This window comes from Cydia strobilella, chromosome 4 (genome assembly GCF_947568885.1).
Source record: "Cydia strobilella chromosome 4, ilCydStro3.1, whole genome shotgun sequence".
Lineage (NCBI taxonomy): Eukaryota > Metazoa > Arthropoda > Insecta > Lepidoptera > Tortricidae > Cydia > Cydia strobilella.
In genome coordinates this window covers 19147209-19171600 of record NC_086044.1, presented here as the reverse complement: position 1 = coordinate 19171600, position 24392 = coordinate 19147209, and the positions used below count along the sequence as shown (strand labels likewise).

The 24392-nt window shown below is 34.9% G+C and overlaps 3 protein-coding genes and 1 long non-coding RNA gene across 7 annotated transcripts in view; 1 reads left to right on the top strand and 3 right to left on the bottom strand.

Moving 5' to 3' along the window:
- LOC134740814 (dual specificity calcium/calmodulin-dependent 3',5'-cyclic nucleotide phosphodiesterase 1-like) overlaps positions 1 to 24392 on the top strand; it is a 541857-nt gene that overhangs the window by 341456 nt on the left and 176009 nt on the right. The gene's annotated exons all lie outside the window — the stretch shown is intronic.
- The window catches only part of LOC134740852 (uncharacterized), a 124505-nt gene that overhangs the window by 56196 nt on the left and 43917 nt on the right, over positions 1 to 24392 (bottom strand). The gene's annotated exons all lie outside the window — the stretch shown is intronic.
- Positions 10247 to 14014, bottom strand: LOC134740791 (maltase A1-like). The gene is made up of 9 exons (XM_063673407.1): positions 13711 to 14014; positions 13317 to 13496; positions 12981 to 13138; positions 12295 to 12876; positions 12111 to 12218; positions 11862 to 12012; positions 11460 to 11655; positions 10934 to 11071; positions 10247 to 10352 (listed from the first exon to the last, which is right to left on the bottom strand). Exons 1-9 carry the CDS (start codon positions 13859 to 13861, stop codon positions 10283 to 10285), a joined length of 1734 nt encoding a protein of 577 aa, XP_063529477.1. The 5' UTR covers positions 13862 to 14014; the 3' UTR covers positions 10247 to 10282.
- On the bottom strand, positions 15095 to 21786 carry LOC134740818 (maltase A1-like). The gene is made up of 10 exons (XM_063673458.1): positions 21582 to 21786; positions 20930 to 21109; positions 19971 to 20128; positions 19440 to 19565; positions 18527 to 18982; positions 18086 to 18193; positions 17752 to 17899; positions 16826 to 17021; positions 16032 to 16169; positions 15095 to 15310 (listed from the first exon to the last, which is right to left on the bottom strand). The coding sequence occupies exons 1-10, from the start codon at positions 21736 to 21738 to the stop codon at positions 15160 to 15162; spliced, it is 1818 nt and encodes a 605-aa protein (XP_063529528.1). The 5' UTR covers positions 21739 to 21786; the 3' UTR covers positions 15095 to 15159.

Below are 24392 nucleotides of genomic sequence, written 5' to 3'. Positions count from 1 at the left end.
AGGATAACTACCTTTAACAATGACATCGACCTTCGCAACATTGCAGCAGTAACAGTAACTATTTTCCAGTTGCAATCCGAAAGCAAAAACACTTCTTACACAAAAACGGAATAGTTCCAGCGCATCTGTTCTTTAGTCTACCGAATTCAAAAGGAAATAAGTACTCGTTAGAACAGTTCCTCACGCGAGAGTCCTTTTAACTTTCAACACACTTGACGAGCACTTGATACGGAAGTTTTAATGAGCTGGGAACTACTAGAAACGTTCTCACAGGCGTGACCATGTGAGGAATAGTTGAACGATGTTGAGTTTCTTTACGTTTTCATGGAAAAAGTTTGGAATGTATACGATAAATAATAATTAAGAGAAAATATAAAATAACATCTGTCTCTGTCCTATGTTTTCTCGAAGTTGAAAATATTAAAAATTAAGGATAATTACGATTTCAAATTGATTTAAATTTATCACCAATATCACAACTTCAGTTATGTTAAGATCGGGAATAGAATAGAAAAAATATTTTAATAGTAAATTGTATCGATTGATCAATGCTGCTCTCATATTAGTTTTTTTGCCCCATATTAAGATTGTAGGCGTTTGTTTTATACTTACTTAAGTACTTGTAAGACCGAGACGTGAAAGCCCCTTATACGTTGCATAAAAGCGCTGAGAGCTGAACTTACATTTTTAAAGTGCCCGACAAACATTCCACGTGTGTCTTGGCCCGTAACCAAACAATTAAATTATGCTTTTGCGTTGTACTTTTACCCCGGCCTAGATGAAACCAGTCGGTAGTCTTTGATGTACGCTCCGCATAAAATTGTCGTAAATTATCATAATTTAGTAGTTTTGCTTCGGTTGAAGGGATCTTGTCTTGGGCAGGGCAAAAAAAGAAACATTAGGAAAACGGCAAAAAGAAAACCGTGAAGGAGTACTTGAATGATCTGATAGTTACATGAGTATTGTTAGAGGATTGGTACAGGCTGGGTTGGTACGTATAGAAGAAAAAGTAAGCCAGTATATAAGTAGCTAGGCATAAATGCTGGATAAAATAATTCTAAGTTAAATCCAATTATTATAGAAAATGTGTGTAAAAGCCCATAAGAAATGTAGTTTTTTTTTATCTGTGAATTGGCTTCTTCGCTGCTAAGATACCTAAACTGCATATTACCTATCTTTCTCTTAAAGTTTATGAGTTCATAAGTTATACAAACTGCCCAATCTAAATCACACTAACAATATAATGTACGTATTCATAACTTTTGTTTACAGATAAAAATAAAATTGACGATCGACCGTATATATCTATTAAAAGCATAGAAACCATTAGGTTCACAAATCAAACCCGATAACATCTAAAGTAATCCATAACTATTACAAAGCAGAGCACTAATCACCGATCGGCACACCAAAGGACTTCCATATTAGAGAGCAAGACAGTTCTGTTATTGCCACCGTCTGCCTAGTTCAAGCGATCGCTTCAGGTTATCCATTTGTACGGCACAACCAATCTTAAGTTTGGCTGGAATATGTAACTCGTACTCCTATTTACTCGTAAACATTATACATGTATGGGGACTCTCACCCTCCATGCTGCATTGAGCGTGTTTATAAATGCTTTTCCTATGTTATAACTAACATCTTTATGTATTGATTAGTGGCGTAGCGTTAATTATAAAAGCTATGTTTTAATCAATGAACGTGATTTTAGTATACCAAATTTTATAAGTAGTACACGACGGAATGGGGATGCACATGCGCAGTGACAGACATGACTCATGTTGACATGAGTAACAGGCCAATTCGAACAATGAGATACGACATCTACTAGTTCTACGAACGATGTGGATTAGATATCAGTGTCTAAAATGACGTTTCTTCAAACAAAAACGTCATTTTTGACATGACATATCTAATCCATATCGTTTGTAGAACTAGTAGATGTCGTATCTCATTGTTCGAATTAGCCTCTAAGTGTTGTTACAATTTACTAAAGAGAATCTCACGTACCGTACATAAAAGTGTCGGCGGTCTTATGTCTTTTCGCCGAAGTTTTATTGTCCGAATTCTACTTTTCGCAAATGATTTAGGTACTTTGGCAACCAACATTCGGCAAACTTTCATTTTTACTTGGTAGAATTATTGTTAAATAGATTATTATTATGACATACAACATTCGGAATAAATTTCTTCTGCCAAATCATTCATTTGTCTAAATATTTTTAATACGATAACGTCTAGTCATTTGATAGAGTCAAGATAGGTGCGACGGCGAGCGAAGCGAGGAGGAGAGTGTTAGGTTAACTGCGGCCAAACAGCGCGCGAATAGCCATAAGCCGACTACTTTTGCATGTCGAACGATGTCAAATTACAAAAATACTTAAACTCTTTATGAATCTTATTAGACTTACGAAGTCATTCTGCTATCTAAAACGTTGCATTTTTAAAAGTGCCTTTTTAAGTTTTTTTCCAAACATTCAGTTGCCAACTGTAATGTTTGGAAATAATAGAAATTATTATGTTGAGTTGCATCTTGATCATTCGGCGAAATGAAATTATGCGAAAAATTGCTTGGGAAATGACATTCGGCGAAATATTTTTCGGCAATGAGAACCAGTGTCAGCAACAACGGTCATGTAACAAACCTCGAATTGATTTGCGAAAACTGGGGCAGAGGTTAAAGAAAAAAGTAACGGAATCCATGCTTAAATCGAGTTAGCGCTAAGCATTGGGAACGACAACCAAAGGCAGACGGCTGGTTACATCAAAGCGGTAGTAATTACTCCATCATGCCCATGCAGCGGTAGTGACATCTACTTAAACCAACGTTAATTTAATTTTGTAGCTTTGTACATACTTAAACAAAATTATTCGTTGTAAATAGTAGTTGAATTATTATAAAGGGATTGTTTGTATTGAATTCTTTTGAACAAAAAAAAAGGTTTTGAGTTTTAATTATAATTTAGGTTTTGTGTTGTTTTAGATTTTGTGTATTTTCGAGCCGTGGAAGCGGAAAGACGTGAGTCCGGAGATGTAGGGGCAACCGTGGCTCCTGTATAATGCGTCGGAGCTTTTATTCAGAATCTACGTCGTTTCCTACATCAGCAAAAGTTTATACAATTTTTTTTAATAATAATATGTATTTAAAAAAATGCTGATACTCCAAAGAGATTTTTTTATAAACTGCGTACAGCGTCCCATTGTATCTCTCTGTCGTATCGCTCTTGACAGAGCGGTCGTGGTCACGTTGAGGCGTCCGCATCGGTAGTAGAGGCGGACACAGCTCTTTGCACGATCTCCCGCTATCTCTCCCTGTTGGCAGACTGATATTAAAAGTCCACATCGTTAACTGACAATGAACCTATTACAAGCACCACCGATGGCCGTTAAGAATTTTGCTTGTACCAACCGAAGACCTGTCACTGTATCAATTCGGTGCGTCAAGTTCCAATGGGGTCCGTAATTAATTACATCTAAACAAGTATTAAATAAATGCAAGTCACAACGCTAGCTACTCCCCTGTCAAATTGCATGCAAGTTATTGTTAAGCGTCGCGGTAAGTGCCCCCGCGGCACAGGTATTGTTGGGCGATGTTTGACGTGATCCGTCACACTATTGTCCACCGCCGACTTGTTCTGATGCAAGCGAGGCACAGTAAATTAGAAACAGTAGTCAAACTACAGAAGACCGGAAACGTAATGTAATATGTATCTTTTTTCTTTCCAATGTTCTCAATAAACATGTGGTCCTTGCCCAGAAATCTTTTAGTTCAACATTGAGCAGATTGCAAAAGTTCCTTAAACCATAAGACAGAGGACACAAAACTTTTGTGGCGGCACGCTCACATCAAATTTAGCTATTTAAGATCAACCTCTAATTACAAAAGACTGCGTTTTATCTAGTTAGGAATAACAAGTTTTAATTGTTATTAATTTTTGACCAGTAGTTGATTATTGTTGTCAACAAGGTACTTTGTTAAAACTAGTTCATTTTGATTAAGGAGAAGTAACTTGTCGTTTAGGAAAACTAGTTTTAATTGTATTAATAGATAAAAAAAACGCTGTAACAAACACAAATTTTAAAAACAGATTTTAACGCTACATATAGACACAAATTAATCATATTATTTAGGTACCTAGGTATAGCAGTGCCACTGTTATTTATACGTCATAATTTCATAGAAATTTGACGTTTAAAATAACACCTGCACTGCGTGTGCTGTCAAAATCTCTGCAGACTTTTCTTGGTTTGACTCTATTATTAAAATATATTTTTAGGGTTCCGTACCTCAAAAGGAAAAAACGGAACCCTTATAGGATCACTCGTGTGTCTGTCCGTCTGACGGCGTCTGTCACAGCATATTTTCTCTGAAATTACTGGACCAATTAAGTTGAAATTTAGTACACATATGTAAGTTTATGACCCAAAGACGGACATGTCACGTAAACAAATGAATTTTATACATGAAGGCCACTTTTGGGGGGTAAATGAGGAAATTAAAAAAATAAAGAATTTTTAAACTATATTGTGTTACAAATCAAATGAAAGAGATCATTATCATCGTCATCGTCATCATCGGTGGCCTTGCCGTAAGAGCGTGCGACTTGCAATGAGTTTTTCGGAACTTCTGTGCGAAATATAATTTGATATTTACCAGTCGCTTTCGGTGAAGGAAAACATCGTGAGGAAACCCAACTAATCCTAATAAGGCCTAGTTTACCCTCTGGGTTGGAAGGTCAGATAGCAGTCGCTTTCGAAAAAAACTAGTGCCTACGCCAATTCTTGGGGTTAGTTTCCAAGCGGACCCCAGGCTCACATAAGTCGTGGCGAAATTTCGGGCCAAGCGAGGAAGATGGTGAATAATTACGCTAATTGACTTACTGATCTAAAATTCTACGACAACTTAGTTCCGTTTTAGAAACCCGATACCTTATTTACGTTTGGCATTTTGCCGCCCATTGCAACGACCGGTCTGACGGCCATTATACTTTGTTAAACAAAATGCCTTCCACTGCTTATTTAACTATGACACTTAAGTCTTTTTTAACGTTGTTACATTTTTCTTGTAACCTGCTTAGATTAAGTGTCATATCTGAGGAATTGAATTGAATCAGTTAAGCCCTTTTTAAAAACGGAGTTCTTGTTTGACTAATGGGCCAATTCGAACAATAATCTAGATATCAACTAGATATCCACTAGATATGAAACAAAAACGATAACGAGATATTTAGGAAAGTCATGTCAAATTAGAAATTTCCGCGATTCCGATTGTCCTCTTGAACGATCTCTTTAGATTTGCTTAAGATATTACTTAGACATCCAATGGATATCTAATGGATATCCCAAAACGTCACAATAATTGTAGCGTGGAATGACAACTGGTTTCTCGAATCGAACTGCAAAAGATAACTAGTTGAGAACTAAACTATAACGTATCTATTAGATCTCGTATTGTTCTCGTATCTAGTAATTATCACGTTGTTCGAATTGACCGGATAGTTTTGGAATTAAGTCAGCGCTTGTTGACTCCTGGCTTAGAATGACTTTGGTTAAATAGAACTTTTTGTGTACAACCCGAACAATTTCAAAAGCAAAACGAACTACTAGCCTAAGGTTTTGGTGCTAAGTGCTGCCATTTTGAACAAGGTCATAGTCTGATTGTAGAACTCAATATTCATGATCCCACTCAGGATCATTTTGATTAATAAATTAATTAGTGTATAGTCGTTTTGTTGGACTAACTAAACTATAACGTATCTATTAGATCTCGTATTGTTCTCGTATCTATTAATTATCACGTTGTTCGAATTGACCGGTAAGACTCGTCTAACAAGCTGTTTAGGTGTGAATGTGTCTTATTAATATGATCTATGTTGTTATTGCGATTTTTGTTACGGTCTAGTTAAACCCGTTTTGGTGAATATATTTAATGATATTAGCAGCACGTAGTATTTATTATCGAATTAGCACGCATTAAATTTGTTTACCTGTTGCTAAATGGTTAAGTGACCGATTAATCAACAAAGCATGTTCATTATTGTGGACGACCGGTCTGGCCTAGTGGGTAGTGACCCTGCCTGTGAAGCCGATGGTCCTGGGTTCGAATCCCGGTAAGGGCATATTATTTGTGTGATGAGCACAGATATTTGTTCCTGAGTCTTGGGTGTTTTCTATGTATTTATGTATTTGTATATTATATATATCGTTGTCTAAGTACCCACAACACAAGCCTTCTTGAGCTTACCGTGGGACTTAGTCAATCTGTGTAAGAATGTCCTATATTTATTTATTTATTTATTTATTATTTATTTATTTATTTTATCAAACAAGTTAAACAGTATGACAGTAAAATACCAAACCACTGCTAACTTACACAGAAAATACAAAAAGAAAAAGAAACAATATACAATTAATCACAAATTACAATACTAACATTTAAAAATAAATAATTAACACATTTTAAACAGTTGATTATAACAGTTAGGAGCGAAAAAAAAATTCAAACAATTTTTAAAGCTCTGAAATCATATCTGTTGTAAATAATAGGTCCATGAAAACAGGTAAACGTTTTCTATAGTGTTAATATCCCGGCACGTAGTATTTATTATCGAATTAGCACGCTATCAATTTGTTTACAAAAATACGCAGTAAATTGACGTACAATTAAATGATTTTTGTGTACAATTCTACCGACACGACATCAATAAAGGGATAAATATTTATCCGTTCTGCAATCAAATTTAAAAATTTCAAACGTTGGACGATCGCTTTTCCAAACAAACGTACTCATTTTCAAACGTACGTCTCTGGATAACGACAATGACAATATGGAAAATTGTATGCACATATTTTACACTATCTGATAAGTACTTATATTAACTGTAATGGTCACGCTTATCACAAAAACACTTGTTAAACAGAGCACAAATGTATTCACAGGGAAAATTAACAATATACAGGTCTTGGTATGATCAAGATGTTTTTCAGACTACTATCATATGGCAACGTATTCAACTTTTTAAGGTGACAAGGTTCTACACAAAATATAAATAAAATAAGAATATAAACTGTACAAAAACCTCTTTACAATAGAAGAGCAGAATACGTCACATTAACCGTAGCTAATATCTCTTCCATGCCTTTTTCGAATTTTTGATTAGACAGACAGATAGGAGCAAAATACAATCCATAAAAAATTTGGAAAGCTCTTAAAAACATAGGTTGGTACAAGAAATCAAGTAAACCTGTTCTATAATCCAGAGAGGAAAATGGGAAATATGTTTGTATAAAGAAGCGGTTGTCCACTTTCCTCATAATGCAGTTTTTATATCGCAACCTTTAAGATGCAGGCAAAAAAGGAACATTATTGCACGTGTAATAAGACAGCAATGTCGGGGTTGTGAAATTGTATGTATAATAAGGTTAATTTAGTTAATTGGTGCTATCAAAGTGAACTTTTGCGGGCCGACCGTCTGGCCACCCAGATATTAATTACAGATTATAATTAATTTCATTTATTTTCTATTTGTTTTGTTTTAAAATTAATTCTCATAAAAAATCTTTGAAAAGCAACGATAAGTTGGTGAACTGGAAGAGAAAAAAAAAAAAAAATGATTTATGAGATCCCTCAAAGTGATGTTCGCCTTTGTACATCTTATTATTTGTACCATGTAATTTTTAATATGTATTTTTGTACAATAAAGAGTTTACTACTACTACAAATTTATCAAAATATTATTTCTTGATAATTAATATTATTAGTTTTATAATGGACAACCTAAATTATTAAGAATAATAAGTGACTGAGGTATTTTTTGCCCACGGCTGGCCAGTGGTTTCAGCGTTTGCCGCTGATTCTAAACTTTAAACGAGGCTAAAGTTTAAAAATTACCATACATTCTTTAAAAACATCTTTTGATACCGTAAAATTATTATCATAAACATATGTTTATTCCATCATGCCCATTTCGCAACAACAGACACACACGTAAATAACATTACTTTAAAAAGCGTATTTTTCACTGCAAGAAGAAACACGGAGCGCTGCGCAATTTAATTTAACAGCGGGTTTTTGTTATTAAATAACGCGGAGGTGCGACTTCTGCTGGCATTTTCCAGTTTATCTCCTCGCAAAACATTTCATCTCGACTGTAATATTCGCTTTTGGAGAGGTTGACTTGACCCCTGGATCCCTTGATTTGGATCCGTAAAATAAAGTCAGAGAATGAGCTCTGTGAATTTTCGACTTAAAAAGCGGGAGGTTGTGCGCTGTACGTGCATGTGCATTATAAATAATTATGAAAGTGATCTTAACCATAAATATCACTGTTGACAGCTGACACACATCATATCCATAGCCTTTTCATAACAATAATTCGCACCGCCCCCCAGGGGTGTGGAATGTAGCCTTTCAACAATTCATCGGAGATTGTGGGCATAGGGTATTGGCGTATTATACCTATATGTAAGCCGTATTGGCCGTAAACACGTGCATATATTTGTGTTGCTAAAATGGCGACGATATAAACCAGGCTTGATAAAACCCGCAACGACCTATGTAGGTGCTTCGGATGTTTGGGCACCAATAAAATGCAAAGTATCCTTTTTGCAGGGTGGGCAACGTATTCTTGGAAAATAATAATCATTTGAGCATTAAAGTTAAGAATTATAAAAGAAAGAATTATAAAGGGTTGCTGGAAGCTGGTGAATGCATTTTGCGCAAGAATACCGCGTTTAACAGAGATGCTGCTTGCTTAGGTGTGGTCACATCAGAAATACTGAAACTACACTTGACACTCCGGTAGCAGAATTTCATACAGTTTAAAAGAGAAAGAGGATACATTTACAGTGGTTTTTATAAGACTATGTGCCAGGTAGTTGTGAATGTACCCCAGTTGTGGGTCAAAGTCGAGGCTGGTAAACTAGAACGCAGTAAGTACTTGACAGAGCTAAATGTTTTAGAAAAGTGTAATGGGAGCTTTTTATTTATCTAGAGTTGGTTTCCACTTGACTTAAGAAAGAAGTTTTTAATTAGACTTTTTATGCCCTGTGGTTTTAAAAGTAGTTTGTAAATTTTATGAATTTTGTGCTCTTATAGCTTGAACGCTAATATTTATGAAAGAGATTTTATTTAAGGAATTCAGTTTTGGCAGCGTTTAGATTTTAGTTTAACTTTTAATTAAGTTGAAATTAGTTCAAATCAATCAATATTTTGACTAACAAAAGCAACTTAATTAAAGAGCTATTAGATAAACAACCTGTAGTCAGCCTACTTCGCGAATGATTCAAATTTGTGCGATCATAGAACCTTGGATTATGTCACTTTTTTGTTAAATTCCTAATAATTTCATGTGATTAAAAAATTAAAAAACCCCCAACGCAATGAAACGGTTGAACTGATTTCGATAAAACATGTCTATGAGCCACCGGTGGACAACCTGTTTTGAAATAAAAAAAATCGCATGGCACAGACAGGCACACAGACATAGCGATCAAACGTACAATACTCCTGTTTGGGGGGGGGGGGAAACGAGATAATGACGTTGTCAATCAAAGGACACATGTTATGTTTTGATAGTCCACAAAAGGCCGCTGGAGTGACAATCGCATCGTTTGCATTGCAACAAACGTAGCGCTGTGTGCATTCCACACCGACGGCTGTTGATGTATGCAATTCTGTTTGGATCGGGTTGTTTATGGCACACACTCGGTTGTACCTACTTGCGCAAATCCCATCACTGATATTTTATATGTCCTGAGCGGCAAGGGAAATATATTTTCGTAAAGTTTAGGGTTTAGAAAATTCCTGTAACTCGGCTTATTACATTTTGTAGTGGCATCATGTTTTTCAGCTACTATAAATATTACTTTAAATAATTGAGTCCACAGCTATCAACTGGCAATAACAATTAAACCATACAAAATAAATTACAGGTCGGCGCGGACATTGATGCGTTTTAAATGATAGTTTCGATTGATTATACGTCGCCAGCTTACAAATTTACTCTTTCTGATTGATTTGCATTTTGATTGACTTTGAAATACGAAATAGGTCTGAGCAATGCAATTTATCCAAAATAAACATTTTATGGATTCATTAAAGCATATCGTGGTATTCGTGGTAATTTTATATTTATGTTATTCATGTATTATAGTTACGTATTTGTGTAGATATCCTATAACTGCTAGAGTTAAATAAAAGTCGTTGATTGTAAATCATTTTTTATTTGTTAATTTAAACTTGCTTATATTATCAATTTATTATCAAGTTGTCTTGACGCGTTCATGCTTTAACTTTGACGACGAAAGATTCGCTGCCGACAACCTCCACAGCAGTTGCCTCTACCAAGTCCCTGTAAAATAAATATTTTTGTTGTTATTTGTAAATTACCTTTAAATAATTATAAACAACTAGGCTTTATTGTGATACAGTAGAATTTCTTTTTTAAAATTATACTTATGTTTAAAAAGATTAAAGTTTTTATTTTAGGTAAACAGTTAATTATGTTGTGTTAATTATATTGGAATTATGTTCTTGGCTGATCAATAGGGAATATTACGCGAAACTCAGCGCAGGGGGCGCCACTACCACAATCTGAGGGTCTATCGCAAAACAAGAATATCGAAATTTCGTTATCTAACATCTCTGGCACTCTTGCATATTCGAGCTATAAAGAGGCAGATAGCGAATATTCGGATTCGCGTTTCCCGGTAGGTTCTTTGTAAACAAACCGTCTTGGTGCATCAATGTCATATTTTATTATCTCTGAAAACTAGTCAAAAAACTGTAAAAGGCACAGGATGTATAAGTTACTCTATGCTTTACTAAATGGGCTAGTGGTGCACTCTGGCGACAAAACCTTGCAGTAATACCCCCTATTATTTTTAACTTTTATTCCGATTTGGAAATTTTTATAGTTACACAAAAACTTACCCAGTATTCTTCGGTGACTGGATACTAGTAAGAACGACCTCCAACTCCCCGGTAACATTCTCGAAATAGCTTAAGTCGATAGTGTAAGATTCATCTCTGAAGTTGACGAGGATCACGTAATTCTCTCCATTGTACCACCTGTTGAGATAGTTATAGATAAAGTACTTGTGATAAATATTGAAGTAACTGCTGGCTTAGTTTGTCAATGTCGAGGTTACTTCATATCTAACAATATTGTTATGAAAAAGATAATAGTCCCTAACGGGAGGCTTAGCAAAATATTTTATAGACCTATCATCGTATTACTGGCGACACCTGAAAAGAAATTTTCCAGAAGCCCTACGGTTATATCTACTGTTAAATTACCAATGCCAATTGTAGCAAAATATATAATGAACCTCCCGCCGACATGCCTAAGTTTAATTAAACTTAGGCATGCGTTGCGTTTTAAAACGATAAATTTATCGTTTTGAAAATATTGGAATAATAAATACCTAGTTTTGTTATTTTATATAAAGAAAAGTACCTTCGGAAAGCGAAGATGTCTCCGTTCAGCGCGCCTGACTCGTATCTGCCATATATGAATGTGGGTTCCGTGCGAAGTTGAGCCAACGCCTTGTAGACGTTCAAATGTGACCTCGTGATGTCACGCTGTACTTCCACGTTCAAGTTTTCATAGCCCTCAGCAACAGGCAGCCAAGTCTTGTCTGCCGTCGAAAATCCTATAGAAATATGTTATAATATAACATATAAACAACAATGTATATTATTATTTTATCACAAATTATGATAGGCATCGACATAGATATCAAGAATATTAGAGATTACAATTACGTTATGGATACAAAATATCTGTCTCAATATCTGTTTGTTTTGTCTGCCGTTTATTTTAGAAAAACATATTTCTGACCCTTATGTATCGACATACCAGCATTTTTGTCAGAGCTCCACTGGAAAGGCGTTCTTTCGGGATCTCTTGACGCTTGCCAGTAGTTGATGGGATCATCAGTGTTGCATCCACTTGGGTCTACTGTGTCCTCCCAACTGACGTAACCATCAACCATTCCAATTTCTTCACCCTGTTATTACAAAAGATAAAGAAAATATCATTAAAATAATGCAATGCTAAAGTATATCTTTAATTTCATATTTATACCTATATATAAATATGTCTTACCATATAAGTCACGGCAACACCTGGCAATAGAAGAACAAGCATATTCATTCCATCCACTACCTTCGGGCTGTATCTAGAAGCGACTCTATTATTGTCGTGGTTACCGGTCTGAAATGCAATGTCATTATTTACATTGCATTTGACACAATTTAAAATGGGAACTTTAGATATCTGTCACACTTACCACCCAGTTGGCTAACTTGTCAAGGGGCTTAAAGGTCAAAAACTTATCAACAGCATACTTGATCTCAGCAGCCGTAGATTCACCGTTGACGTCAGAAATTAATGCAAAATTAAATGGCATATGTGCTCCTATGCGGTCACCCTCTCCAAAGTACTTCATTGTTTTCTGAGGACTTGCGTAGATTTCAACCATCATTACTCTGGAAAAATCATCTTTGGCCTTATATTCTTCATAAATATCACGCCACTGGTAAACCATGTCGTAAGTTTCATCTTGGTCAGTTGTGTATATATGGTTCAAGTAACCGTGACTGAGCGGGTCATCCAAACTGTTTCCTGAGATAGGTTCGTCTGGGTATTTTCCACCAAATTTATCTTTGTCTACTTCGAAAAGATGCGCGATAGCATCAATTCTGAATCCAGCGACGCCTTTGTCGAACCAAAACCGAATGACATTTTTCATCTCCTCAACCACATCAGGATTTCGATAGTTAAAGTCTGGTTGACCGATGACAAATTGATGAAGGTAATATTTTCCTACTTCCTCTCTGTACTCCCATGCACTTTTTCGGAAAACGCTAATCTGTAAAAATATAATATTATGAAACATTTATGTACAGTTAATACTATTTAAAAAAATTCAGACTATAAAATAATAAGCTGACTATAGACTATAAAATAAAATACCCAATTATTGGGCGGCTGCAGATCTCCATTATCATCAACTACTCCGTCCTCCCAAACAAAGTAATCAAAATATTTCTCGTCACCTTGAAGGGCTTTTTCAAACCATTCACTTTCGTTACTGCCATGATTAGGTACCAAGTCCAAAATGATTTTAATATCTGTAAAATAATATTCCTTAGCAAAATTGATACTTTAAATCGTTTTTTTTTGGTAAAGGTAAAATTCGCTTCCTGTGTGAATTGGAATTATGAAACAGTTAATTTCGTGTAATAATTAAAATGATGTATCTAATGGTTTTAAATTAAAAAAAAGAAGTTATTATTTTAGCGACAGTACCTAATTCGTTCGCCTTGGCGATAAGTCTTTCAAAATCCTCCATAGTTCCATACTCATCGTGGACATCGTAAAAGTCAGAGATGTCATACCCGAAATCATACATTGGAGATGAGAACATAGGCGAGAGCCAAGTGGCACCGACACCTATTTCCTTCAAATATTCCAACTTAGATGTTATTCCTGAAAAATATAAAGTATTTTTAGGCGGTAGTTTAGATGACAGTGGAATTCGATGTTAATGTCTTTCAAATTCGATCTTAAAGTTAAAATATAAAGATTATTTAAGAACACCACAATAGACCCATTAATCCGGACACCCTAAGAGATAAATACATTAGTTTATGTTTAAAAAAGTTAAACGACAAATAGCATAATTTCTTAATAGTCCACTTACCATTTAAATCCCCTATGCCATCCCCATCACTATCCATGAAAGATCTCGGATAGATCTGGTAGAAGATAGTCGTCTCCCACCATTCTTTCTCGTTTTCTGTGCTCCCCTGAGCTAGAACTAAGAGTAAAGGCAAGAGAAACACCGACTTCATCTCGGCTTATTCTCGTTTAACTCTGTTACATCCATAAGTTCACACTTTATATATTATTCCGATATCTACTTCGTATCGATAAAGATTATTCTCAAGAGATGATTGAAACTATCAAGACACCTGCAGCCATGGGATTAAATAGATATTTCGAATATTTGTTACATGTGCAATCTTTGCGTAAATATCATGCAGCTGAATATTGTTGTAAAGTATTTTTTTATTAAGACGACAATTTACAGCGGTTAGTTAAAAAGAATTTGGATGATTCTATATTTTTAACAACATACTATTATCTTATTAGTGTTATTTGTATTTCCTTGTAGATTTCACGGGCCTATAAATCCCGCTCTTTTGATATGCTTGCGTGAGAATATAGATCCAACACTCCAAGGGGTGGACTAGAATGCCTGCTGGAACCCGTTCACAGTTGCAACAATAGACACCCATGAACCGGTTGCAGCCGGCATTATTATTGTCATTGTTATTAAGTGGTACTACACTGATGTAAACTTTCGCGATTTTTACACATTATTAATCATAAAACGGGACTAAATCGCGTATAATTAAGTTTTAAAATTAATAATTTCTGGTACTTTTTTATGATAATAACTATGCTTTGATGTTATTCCTTTAAGTTATTTTTATTTATTTAAAATGGCTCATTATGATTTTGAAATATAATAACAGTATAAAATACAACACAATAACAATAACAGTTTTGAATGATTCACGGTTAGTTTCACTAGACTTCTATTGACCGGGATATGGACCGTGATTACCTTTTGTATTGTTTTTGTGTTGTTGAATGAGGGTAGACCGAGCGCGGTCTACAACACAACTTTGACACCCACCCGCCGCTATCTTCAGTTACCCGTGAACAAGATGCATACTGTAACTTCCAAAAAAATACACAAAATAACGGTCCATATACCGGTCAATATAAGTCTAGTGGAACAATAAAGAGCTCTACAACTTATTAGATATTAAGCTCTATGTCACTAATTAATTATTTTGAATATAATTTAATTAATTAATTACATTGACCATTTAGATGACTTTCGCATTTTGCTTTTATAAATGGAAAAAAAATTAAACCAAGTTTTTGTTTTATAGTTATATTTTTCATTATTCAGTATTATGGTATAGATAATAAATAAATTAATAATAATATAATTTCATATATTCACTCATCTTTATCTAATTAAGTACAAATTATTACTTATATTATGTAACGGCATTTATATACACTTTTTTACAATGACAAAGCTGTTTAAATTGATTCAAGTAAATTCAAATTACTAATTGTTAGCATTTGAATACAAATAGACTAGTAAATAAACGAAACACAGTGAAACAATGCTTAGACTCTTGAGCTCCGTGGCACCACTGGCCTTCCACACCACAGCTTCATACCCAGCTAATGGGACCGAAGAGGCGGAGAAAACATCTCTGAAATCATCACAAAATATTGTATGAGATTTGACATAAATATCGAAAACTGTATAATTATTTTTAACAAGCAGAAACGTCTGTAAACGATACTATTAAGCTTAGAATAAACCCATATGACCCATATGGTGGAAAGATTCGCTAGCTATGAATGAGGTCTTGGTGGCTCAGTTGGCAGAGCCCTGGAGTATCGATCCAGAGGCCGTGAGTTCAAGTCTCACCCAAGGCAGTATTTTTTCCACTTTTAAATTTATTCTAAGCTTAACTGTATAATTATATTTAGGTATTTTTGTTGATATCGGTCTTAAGGAATATGTTACAGAGGAAATTATTATCAGCAGTAAGGACGGAGATAAATAACACTTATAAGACTACCAGGAGCTATTTATAGCTTTTTAAGTGCTTACTGTGTATTATTGATACCTCGTATTAAGTGGAGAGCAGTCTTGATATATGTTTAGGTATACAAGGCTTTACTTGCAGTAAAGTACAATAATATTATGTTCATATATAATATGGTGCTGATCTGAAGGTGAAATTCAATATAAACATCAATAAATCCAAACTTTAGTGTTTGTATGGAAAATTTAAAAATGTTTTAAAAAGGAAAGAGAAGCACAGTTAGAAAAAAAGCGTTTTTCTAGTAATCTAAAACGTTGTCTAAATAAGTCTGTCCTGTCTGCGAATCACACTGATCAGTGAAAAAAAACAAAACACCAACCCTTCGTTCTTATTCGAATCCACGCTCCTTATCACAACAGTGACGTCACCTTCGACGTGTTCAAAGTGTGTCAGGTTCACGTCGTGCGCCGTGTCTCGCATGTTCACTACCACAAGGTAAACCTCTCCGTTGTACCACCTGTAAACATCATTAGTGGTCACCATGCTATTCCAATCAATCGATATTGACCTTTATCGTCTTACCCTAGAATTTCCTATTGGACCCAATGGTCGAGAATAACTTAGGTCATTTTAAAATATATATTTATTAGATGCATAGTTATAAATCTTATCCAATTATAAACTGATCTAAGAGCATTGTGATGGTAAATATGCGTCAGGTAATGCAACGAATAAATTAATTTCTAATTAGCAGTACAGAGAAATACATTAATATCGAAATTAACACTCTTTTGGGCAATACTCAGTGGAAAACAGTAAAAAAAATATATATTAAATATTGTACAATATTACACAAATCGATCTAGCCCAGCAGGCCTATTATGGTTAGCTTTATCCACGTGACAAAATATCCGTCACTTTTTAACACCACGGGATTGAAAGTAACGGATACCGTTTTATCACGCTGTCACGTAGACAAGAACGACCATCATATACGTACAGCAGTAAGCTCATTAATGCCTGTGTAGTGGGTATTAGGCGACGACATTGTCACACAAACAAATGTCCTTACCAGGATTCGAACCCGAGAAGTAACCCATTCATCTGTGTAACTCTAGGCTCCTGAATAAATAAAATTATACAATTCATTATAATTATAAATGAAACGGTTACCTTTTAAAAGCAAATACATCTTCGTTCAAAGCAAGTGACTCAAAGCGTCCAAGTCGGAACACTCTGTCCAACCGGAGCTTTGATAGAGCTTGGTAGTTCTTCAAATGTGACCTGGTGGCTGCCTTTTGGGCTTCCACGTTTAATGTTCTGTAGTTGCTGGCTACTGGTAACCAAGTTGTGCTAGCGTTAGAAAAACCTGTAAAGACAAATTTACTAGTCATACACTTGTAAAACACTTATTTTTCATATAACCGCGCTAATTAGGTTACAAGAACAGAATATGCTGTTGAAAAAGGTGTGGTTTGATAACACGTCGTCACAACGAAGACAACGAAGTCAATTTATTTTGTGAACTATGCTAAAACGCTTGGGGAATGCTATTAAAGAACCAGTCATCACCGAAGGATCGTGTGGAATGGAGACCTATGCTACCGCGGCGTTTAGGCACGCCCGGTAGCATCCATTCTAAAATTCGCAGGAGAAGAGAATACACGAAAATACAGTAACGCCTGTGAGAACGCAACTGTCACCCTTTCTCGTCATATCCGTCGATGGAGTCTTCGCTCCACAAATGTACGAATTCATAACATGTCGGTGAAACTATCGCCCACCCAACACTCACTAACCAGCGTGGACCTACAATTCAACCTTTACCTTAGTCATTCCATGAGCTGTCCCGCAAGCGCATTTTTTCATATATTATACCTACTTCTTTTACTTATACGAGTATTTTTCACCTATCATTGTTAAACCTATACCCGTAAATCCTCAGAAAGTTCGCATTTGTAGGGGTTTCGTGGAATGCTCCACCTGTCTTATTTACTGTTTGTGTTTTATGTTTAACTTGTTTTTTAGATTATCAGTATTTTTGCCTCCAATTTACTTATATTTTATTATTTTTACCTAAGATATCTTATATCACTTGCCTGCATTTGCCTGCGCATTCCATTGCATAGGTGTTCTCTCAGGATCTCTGGAATATCTAAAGTAGTTATCTGGATCGGTGTTACAACCAGCAGGATCAACTGTTTGTTCCCAGGTGACTTCACCATCCAATAGACCTATTTCTTCACCCTGTATTATAAAAACAGTAATAAAATAACTACTTCATAAATTTACGTCTTTTCTACGTTCTTCACTACAAGTAAAAGCATTAACGAACTAATTTTTCGATTATTGCATGACAAGTAAAACCTCCTTCCACATTATTTCACTTCTACTAAATCCTTGTGTAAGCAATATTTAGCAAAAAATTCTTACCATATAAGTAACTCCGACTCCAGGAAGAAGCAACACAATCATGTTTATGCCATCAACAAGTGTGGCGCCGTATCTACTTGCCATTCGATGGTTGTCGTGATTGCCAACCTGAAATACCAAATTTCATAGTTAGACCAAGAAAAGTCTGCAACGATTTTGATAGCATACAGTGTAAGTGTTATTTATACGTCATAATTTTATAAAAGTTTGACGTTTACAATAACACTTGCATCACGTGTGCTATCAAAATCGTTGTAAACTTGCTAAACAAACGTCACATTTTACTTTAATACTCGTAAAATACAAGTCTAATGCAACCATGGCTACTGTTTACAAATAATTCAGCAATAATATTTATTTATGCTACGTCGATGGCAAATTGTCTATGGTCACCTGCAACTTGTACAATTGTACATTGTAAGCGTAAATTCTGGTACTTACCACCCAATTTGCATCTTTATCAAGAGGTTTATACGTCAAGAACTTGTCTATAGCCCTTTTAATATCAGGGGCGGACGAAGCTTCATTCACGTCAGTAATTAGATCAAAATTAAATGGCATCTGTGCACCGTTTCTGTTTCCTTCTCCAAAATATTTGACAACTTCCTGAATATTAGCGTACACTTCAGTCATCATTGTTCTTGACATGCCATCTTGGGCTTTAAACTCATCAAGAATATCTCTCCAACCATAGATAATATAAGGGGTTTCGTTTTGGTTCTTAGTATAAATATGGTTTAACGAATCATGGTCGTCTAATGCCACACCCACAGCTCCTGACAGGGGTTCATCAGGATACTTGCCACCAAATTTTTCCTTGTCAACTTCGAATAAAGTGTTTGCTGCGTCTACTCTGAATCCAGCTACTCCTTTTCCTAGCCAATGACGGACAACATTCTGAAACGTAACGATAAAATATAAAACTGTTTTTAAATATAACTAGTTAAGCTTTTTCCTTTTTGTATTAGGTACGTTTTTAATAAAATAATAAATAATCTATTTACTTTTATATTTTTAAGTTTCTCATATAAAAAACAACATGTTTAGGTATATATTGTTTTCCGTTTCAGGTAAGTACATGGATGTCCACTTCAGATGATTCGGCTCAAAAATCCCATTCTCTACGAGTAAGCATAATATTCCTGTATTACCTACAATATGCCTAAAGTCTTGGAATGAATGGGCCTGGCAGTGCAATTTAAAGAATAATCCACAAGATACCATTCCTGGTAGAAACGGCATATAAAGCCAACAGTACCTACCTAATCAAAAACCTATATAAAATGGAATATTTAATAGTTATTCGTCAAAACGTCATTGGTTATTCGCAAGCAAATTAAAATAGTTTCCTTACGTTCATCTCTGCGACCAGTTCAGGGTTTCGGTAGTTAAGATCAGGCTGACCAATAACAAACTGGTGTAAATAGTATTTGCCCGTTTCTGATCTATACTCCCAGGCGCTACCATGGAAATGGCTAAGCTGTAAAAAGTAATGACATTCCAATTAATGGCGCAATGTGTTCTTACTTAATCAGTAAATGATCCATAAGTCACGTAATTGTTAAAGTCCTGCAAATGCCTGTATGTAGACGTAGACATAGACATTTTGTTCATAATATTTTAAAATTTAAATATTACATGTCAAGCATTATTCAGTTCGTATATAACATTAAAATTTAATAAAATATAAGGATTAAATTATTCAATCAACATATTATTAAATTATATGTATATATTATTATATATATGTATGTCCTGTAGATTCGTTTCGGTATCTTTTATCCAACATGGAAGGTTGCAGCGGCCATTAAAGTTAACCTTTTTTTTAAATTGTGTATTTAAATGAAGTTTGAATAGTTTCTTTTAACGTAATCTAATTTCTTACCCAATTGTTGGGAGGGTGTCGGGTTCCATTCTCATCGATCACACCATCTTCCCAGACAAAATAATTGTAGTACTTTGAATCGCCTTCCAGTGCTTTTTTGAACCATTCACTTTCATTAGACGAATGATTAGGTACAAGATCTAATACCACCTTGATTCCTAAAAAAAGAATTCTGTATTATTTATTTTCAGTCGCTTGGATTACTCATATTATAAATTAGATTTTTACTATAATATTAATAGAAACACTGATTCTGGTGTCCATAAATTAATTATAATACACTATCCATAATTTTCGAATACATAGTCGCTTACTAAAGGTACTAAATAATTTTACTTAAAAAAACATCAACTAGAGTCGACTCCGCCACTAAATAGTTACGTTTGAGCGTTACATACGTAATTAAATAACAATCGTTAAGGTCAGCCCATGAAAACAATCAAACTACATTAGGCTTGTATTGATCGGGATATGGACCGTGATTACTTTTTGTTTTGTTTTGTGTTACGCAGAACGCAGCCGACGCACACGAATGAGAGTAGACCTTTCTCTCATCTACAAAACTTTGACACCCAACACTATCTTCAGTTACTCGTGAACAAGATGCATGTAACTGCGTCGCAATATCATCATCATCATCATAATTTAAGAGCATGGCTCTTGTCGGTGGAGTATGCGCCAGTTTTCTTGGTCCTCGGCCTGGTTCTTAAGGTCCCTGTAAGACACGACATTTGCTTTCGCTTTCAGTTGTTGTGTGTAGCTTGCTCGTGGTTTTCCGCGGCCTCTTCTCGCTTCTATCTTGCCTTCTAATATAGTGTAATTATTATTATTACTTCGCAATATCGGGAGCTCGAAAATAATACAAAAGGTAATCACGGTCCATATTCCGCTCAATATAAGCAGTGAAACTAACCGTGAATCATTCAAAACTGTTAATCATACTACACACACACACATACCGAGTTCTGCAGCCCTTGCTGTAAGGGCTTCGAAGTCAGCCATAGTGCCATATTCATCATGGATTGCGTAGAAATCCGCAATATCGTAACCAAAGTCGTACATGGGTGACTGAAATATCGGCGACAGCCATATCGCGCCAACTCCAATTTCCTTAATGTATTCTAATTTTGATCTGATTCCTAAAATATTTAATAAAATGTTGTACATTATTACATATTAAGACCCAGGAAATATGTGCGTTTTTAGGGTTCCGTACTCAAAGGGTAAAAACGAGACCCGCTATTACTAAGACTCCCTGTCCGTCTGCCTGTCTGTCTGTCACCAGGCTGTATCTCAAACTCAAATTTCAACTGTCTAGACAGTTGAAATTTGCACAGATGGTGTATTTCTGTTGCGGCTATAACAACAAATACTAAAAAGTACGAAACCCTCGGTGGGCGAGTCCGACACATAAAAAATAATAACGTCAGTAAAGTACTACATTGATGACTTACAAAACGGAATCATAAATATGTAAACTAGGAAGATTTCTTATTCTTATTATTTGTGTCAGAATAAGTCCAATTACTTCATTCTGTTATGGTTCGAAAAAATATAAAAACTTAAATTATGAAAACGTAAAAAGTTTTATATTATTAAAATTAAACATACCATTAAGATCACCAATGCCATCGTTATTGCTGTCAGCGTACGACCGTGGATAAATCTGGTAGAAAATGGTACTCTGCCACCAATCAACTTCGCCCTCCTCAATGGGGTCACTTAAACAAAACGCTACCAAAAATGGCAGCAGAAATACCACTCTCATGGTGTCCTGTATAGAGCCAATCTTATTTACAACAGGACCCGTCACTGACTACTTCTATCGAGTCAAGTATGACATATTTATATTATGGCTGAGTGCAATTATACGCAATCTACGCTTTATCTTTCTCTGACACTTGAACCTGGTATGAGTAGTAATTATCAAGGAAATTGTAGGTGAGGATTAGTCTGTTACTTGTATAATACCTATATGTGCCATTTTCAACCAAAAGGGTACTTATTGTCGCTTGTCAGTAAGGCGCTATTTCTATAAAGCTTTAATTAGAAATCAACCTTATCAACAAGCGACAATGTGGTACCTTCAACTTGAAAACCTCACATATTGTTACAGTCGTTGCTTACATTAGTTCGTGTTGCATTTTTTGGGCAACCGTTACTGAGCCGCGCTGTGGCTGATGTATTGAAAATGTACAGGCCAGTGATTTTAAAAAGGTTTTGGCAATGAACTTCGAACACGCTTTTCCTATCGGCAGTTTGTAAGGAATCATCCCTTCACAAATTGAACTATAATTAGATTTGATAAAATTTGAAATCAACTGGTATTGGATTGCTCATACAGTCCGCATCAAATATATCCCAGAACACATTTGTTACCATAGTAACAAATTATATTATGCGAGGGATGATTTGAAAATCGCAAGTTCTGGTATTAGAAGCGCTTCGTCCCTTTACAACAATTTCGAATCCCTACTACAGTAGCGTAGAACCCGCTTAAGATGATTCAGAGAGGACCTAACAAAAAAAGCGTCATACGGGAAATCGTATTAAACGTGAAAAACAACTAGTATTATTTTTGTAATTTCTTTATTATTGTTTAGAATGGAAGACACAACAAAGATTATAAATCAACATTAGGTACATAATTTTATTATAATTGTAGCATTTTTGTGAGATAAATAAATTCTGTTTTTGTTGGTATTAAATAACAATAATTATAGTTTGACGTAGAGATTTGGATGCATTTGCTATTACAAGATTTTCAATATAATTTAATTTATGAATCGCGTCTTCGCTATTATTGTTTTTTTTTATACGAACCAATTAGCCAATCGCTTAGGGCTACGCTCTTATCTGGACAAGCAGAGGTGATGCCAGAATCGCGTCCCCTTGCGTAATATTAGTACGGCATGGTTAGTCCTATTTTTTTATTCGCATATATAAGTTATTAACATTGTACGACGATGCAAGGTGGATAATGTATCCTCAGGTGACAAGCAAAACTCACTAATGACTGAAAAACAATTGAACAACCTTATTCGGATAATAATACGGTTCACTATGGCTTTGAACTTGTGGTGGTACTTAGTGACTTTTGCTTGTCACCCGACGATATAATAATAATATTATAATTTTAGATGGCGTTATTATGCGGGACGCGAGTTGTATTAACTGTGGTGTAGTTTGGTACATCGAAGTTATCCCATATCATACGGGTACAAGTAAGTGTATGTGTGTACATGTGTGTTCATGCTATCTATGTAAGAATATTTTTTCTGTATTTTTGCTCCATAGGCTTAGAAATTATTCAGTCTTTATACCTATCTGTATATAGCACACAGCGATTATGATCTTAGACCCGAATCATAAGCATTACTCTTAACTAACCCAAAAAACCTATCGTAAGAACGCAAACGAGTCTTATAAAATTAAGCCTGAACCTTCGATTACGATTAAAATGTACCTACCTACTTACATTACATATAGATAATAAAGTTATCATTATCATAAATGTTAAGATCGGTTGTAGATTGTGTAAACAAAACTGTTATAAGGCGTCAGCGTCATTTGTAATTCTGAAGAGGATTAAACACTCAATGCTCAATACGATGCGCCTGATAACTTATAAGTAATATTAATATGTTTGTAACCAGAAGCGGACACTAGAAGGATTTCTTAGATGTCCTTGATAAGTTGTTATAATATAGGTAATTTTTATTTTAGTTTTTTTTCTAATATTTGTATTTATATGCAGGGTGAAATTGTTATATCTGACCAAATTGAGGGGTGAATGTGAATATGTAGGTCATATTCATTCATTCATATTTATTTATTTGTATCAATCATACATTGTCATTGTTACAATGTGTGATACTACAACTTTTACTATGGGGGCAATCGCGAAACAAAAATCTGCCGTTTCATACATTTCGGTGGAACAGAGTATGTTTTCTGTAGAACAGCTGTTTTTTTTAGCGATTTCGGAGTTTGCGCCATAGCAACAGTTGTTCAGTATACCTTACATATATCCACCCCTCAGAGTATGGTAAAAAAAAGAATGAATTTCTTTTATTATTATTTCATGTGATTTGTTTATTTAGAATAGAAGACACAACAAAGAATATAAATCAACATTAGAGTACTTAACATAATTTAACCTACATAGTTGTAGTACTTTTGTAAGATAAATAAATTCTGTTTATGTTGGTATTATAAACAACAATAATTTATGTTTTACTTAAAAGATTTCTAGTATTATAATCAACTAGTATTATTTTTGTAATTTGTTTATTTTTGTTTAGGATGGAAGACACAACAAAGAATATAAATCAACATTAAATATTATAGCAACATTCTTACACAGATTGACTAAGTCCCACGGTAAGCCTAAGGAGGATTGTGTTATGGGTACTCAGGCAA

Coding starts and splice junctions, on each gene's coding strand:
- LOC134740791 (XM_063673407.1), bottom strand. CDS start 13,861: ATGAAGTCGGTGTTTCTCTTGCCTTTACTCTTAGTTCTAGCTCAGGGG. Junction 13,139..13,316: donor CGCCAAGGCGAACGAATTAG/GTACTGTCGCTA, acceptor ATTATTTTACAG/ATATTAAAATCATTTTGGAC. Junction 12,877..12,980: donor TGCAGCCGCCCAATAATTGG/GTATTTTATTTT, acceptor ATATTTTTACAG/ATTAGCGTTTTCCGAAAAAG.
- LOC134740818 (XM_063673458.1), bottom strand. CDS start 21,738: ATGAGAGTGGTATTTCTGCTGCCATTTTTGGTAGCGTTTTGTTTAAGT. Junction 19,566..19,970: donor GACACCCTCCCAACAATTGG/GTAAGAAATTAG, acceptor TACTTTTTACAG/CTTAGCCATTTCCATGGTAG. Junction 18,194..18,526: donor ATAAAGATGCAAATTGGGTG/GTAAGTACCAGA, acceptor TTGGTATTTCAG/GTTGGCAATCACGACAACCA.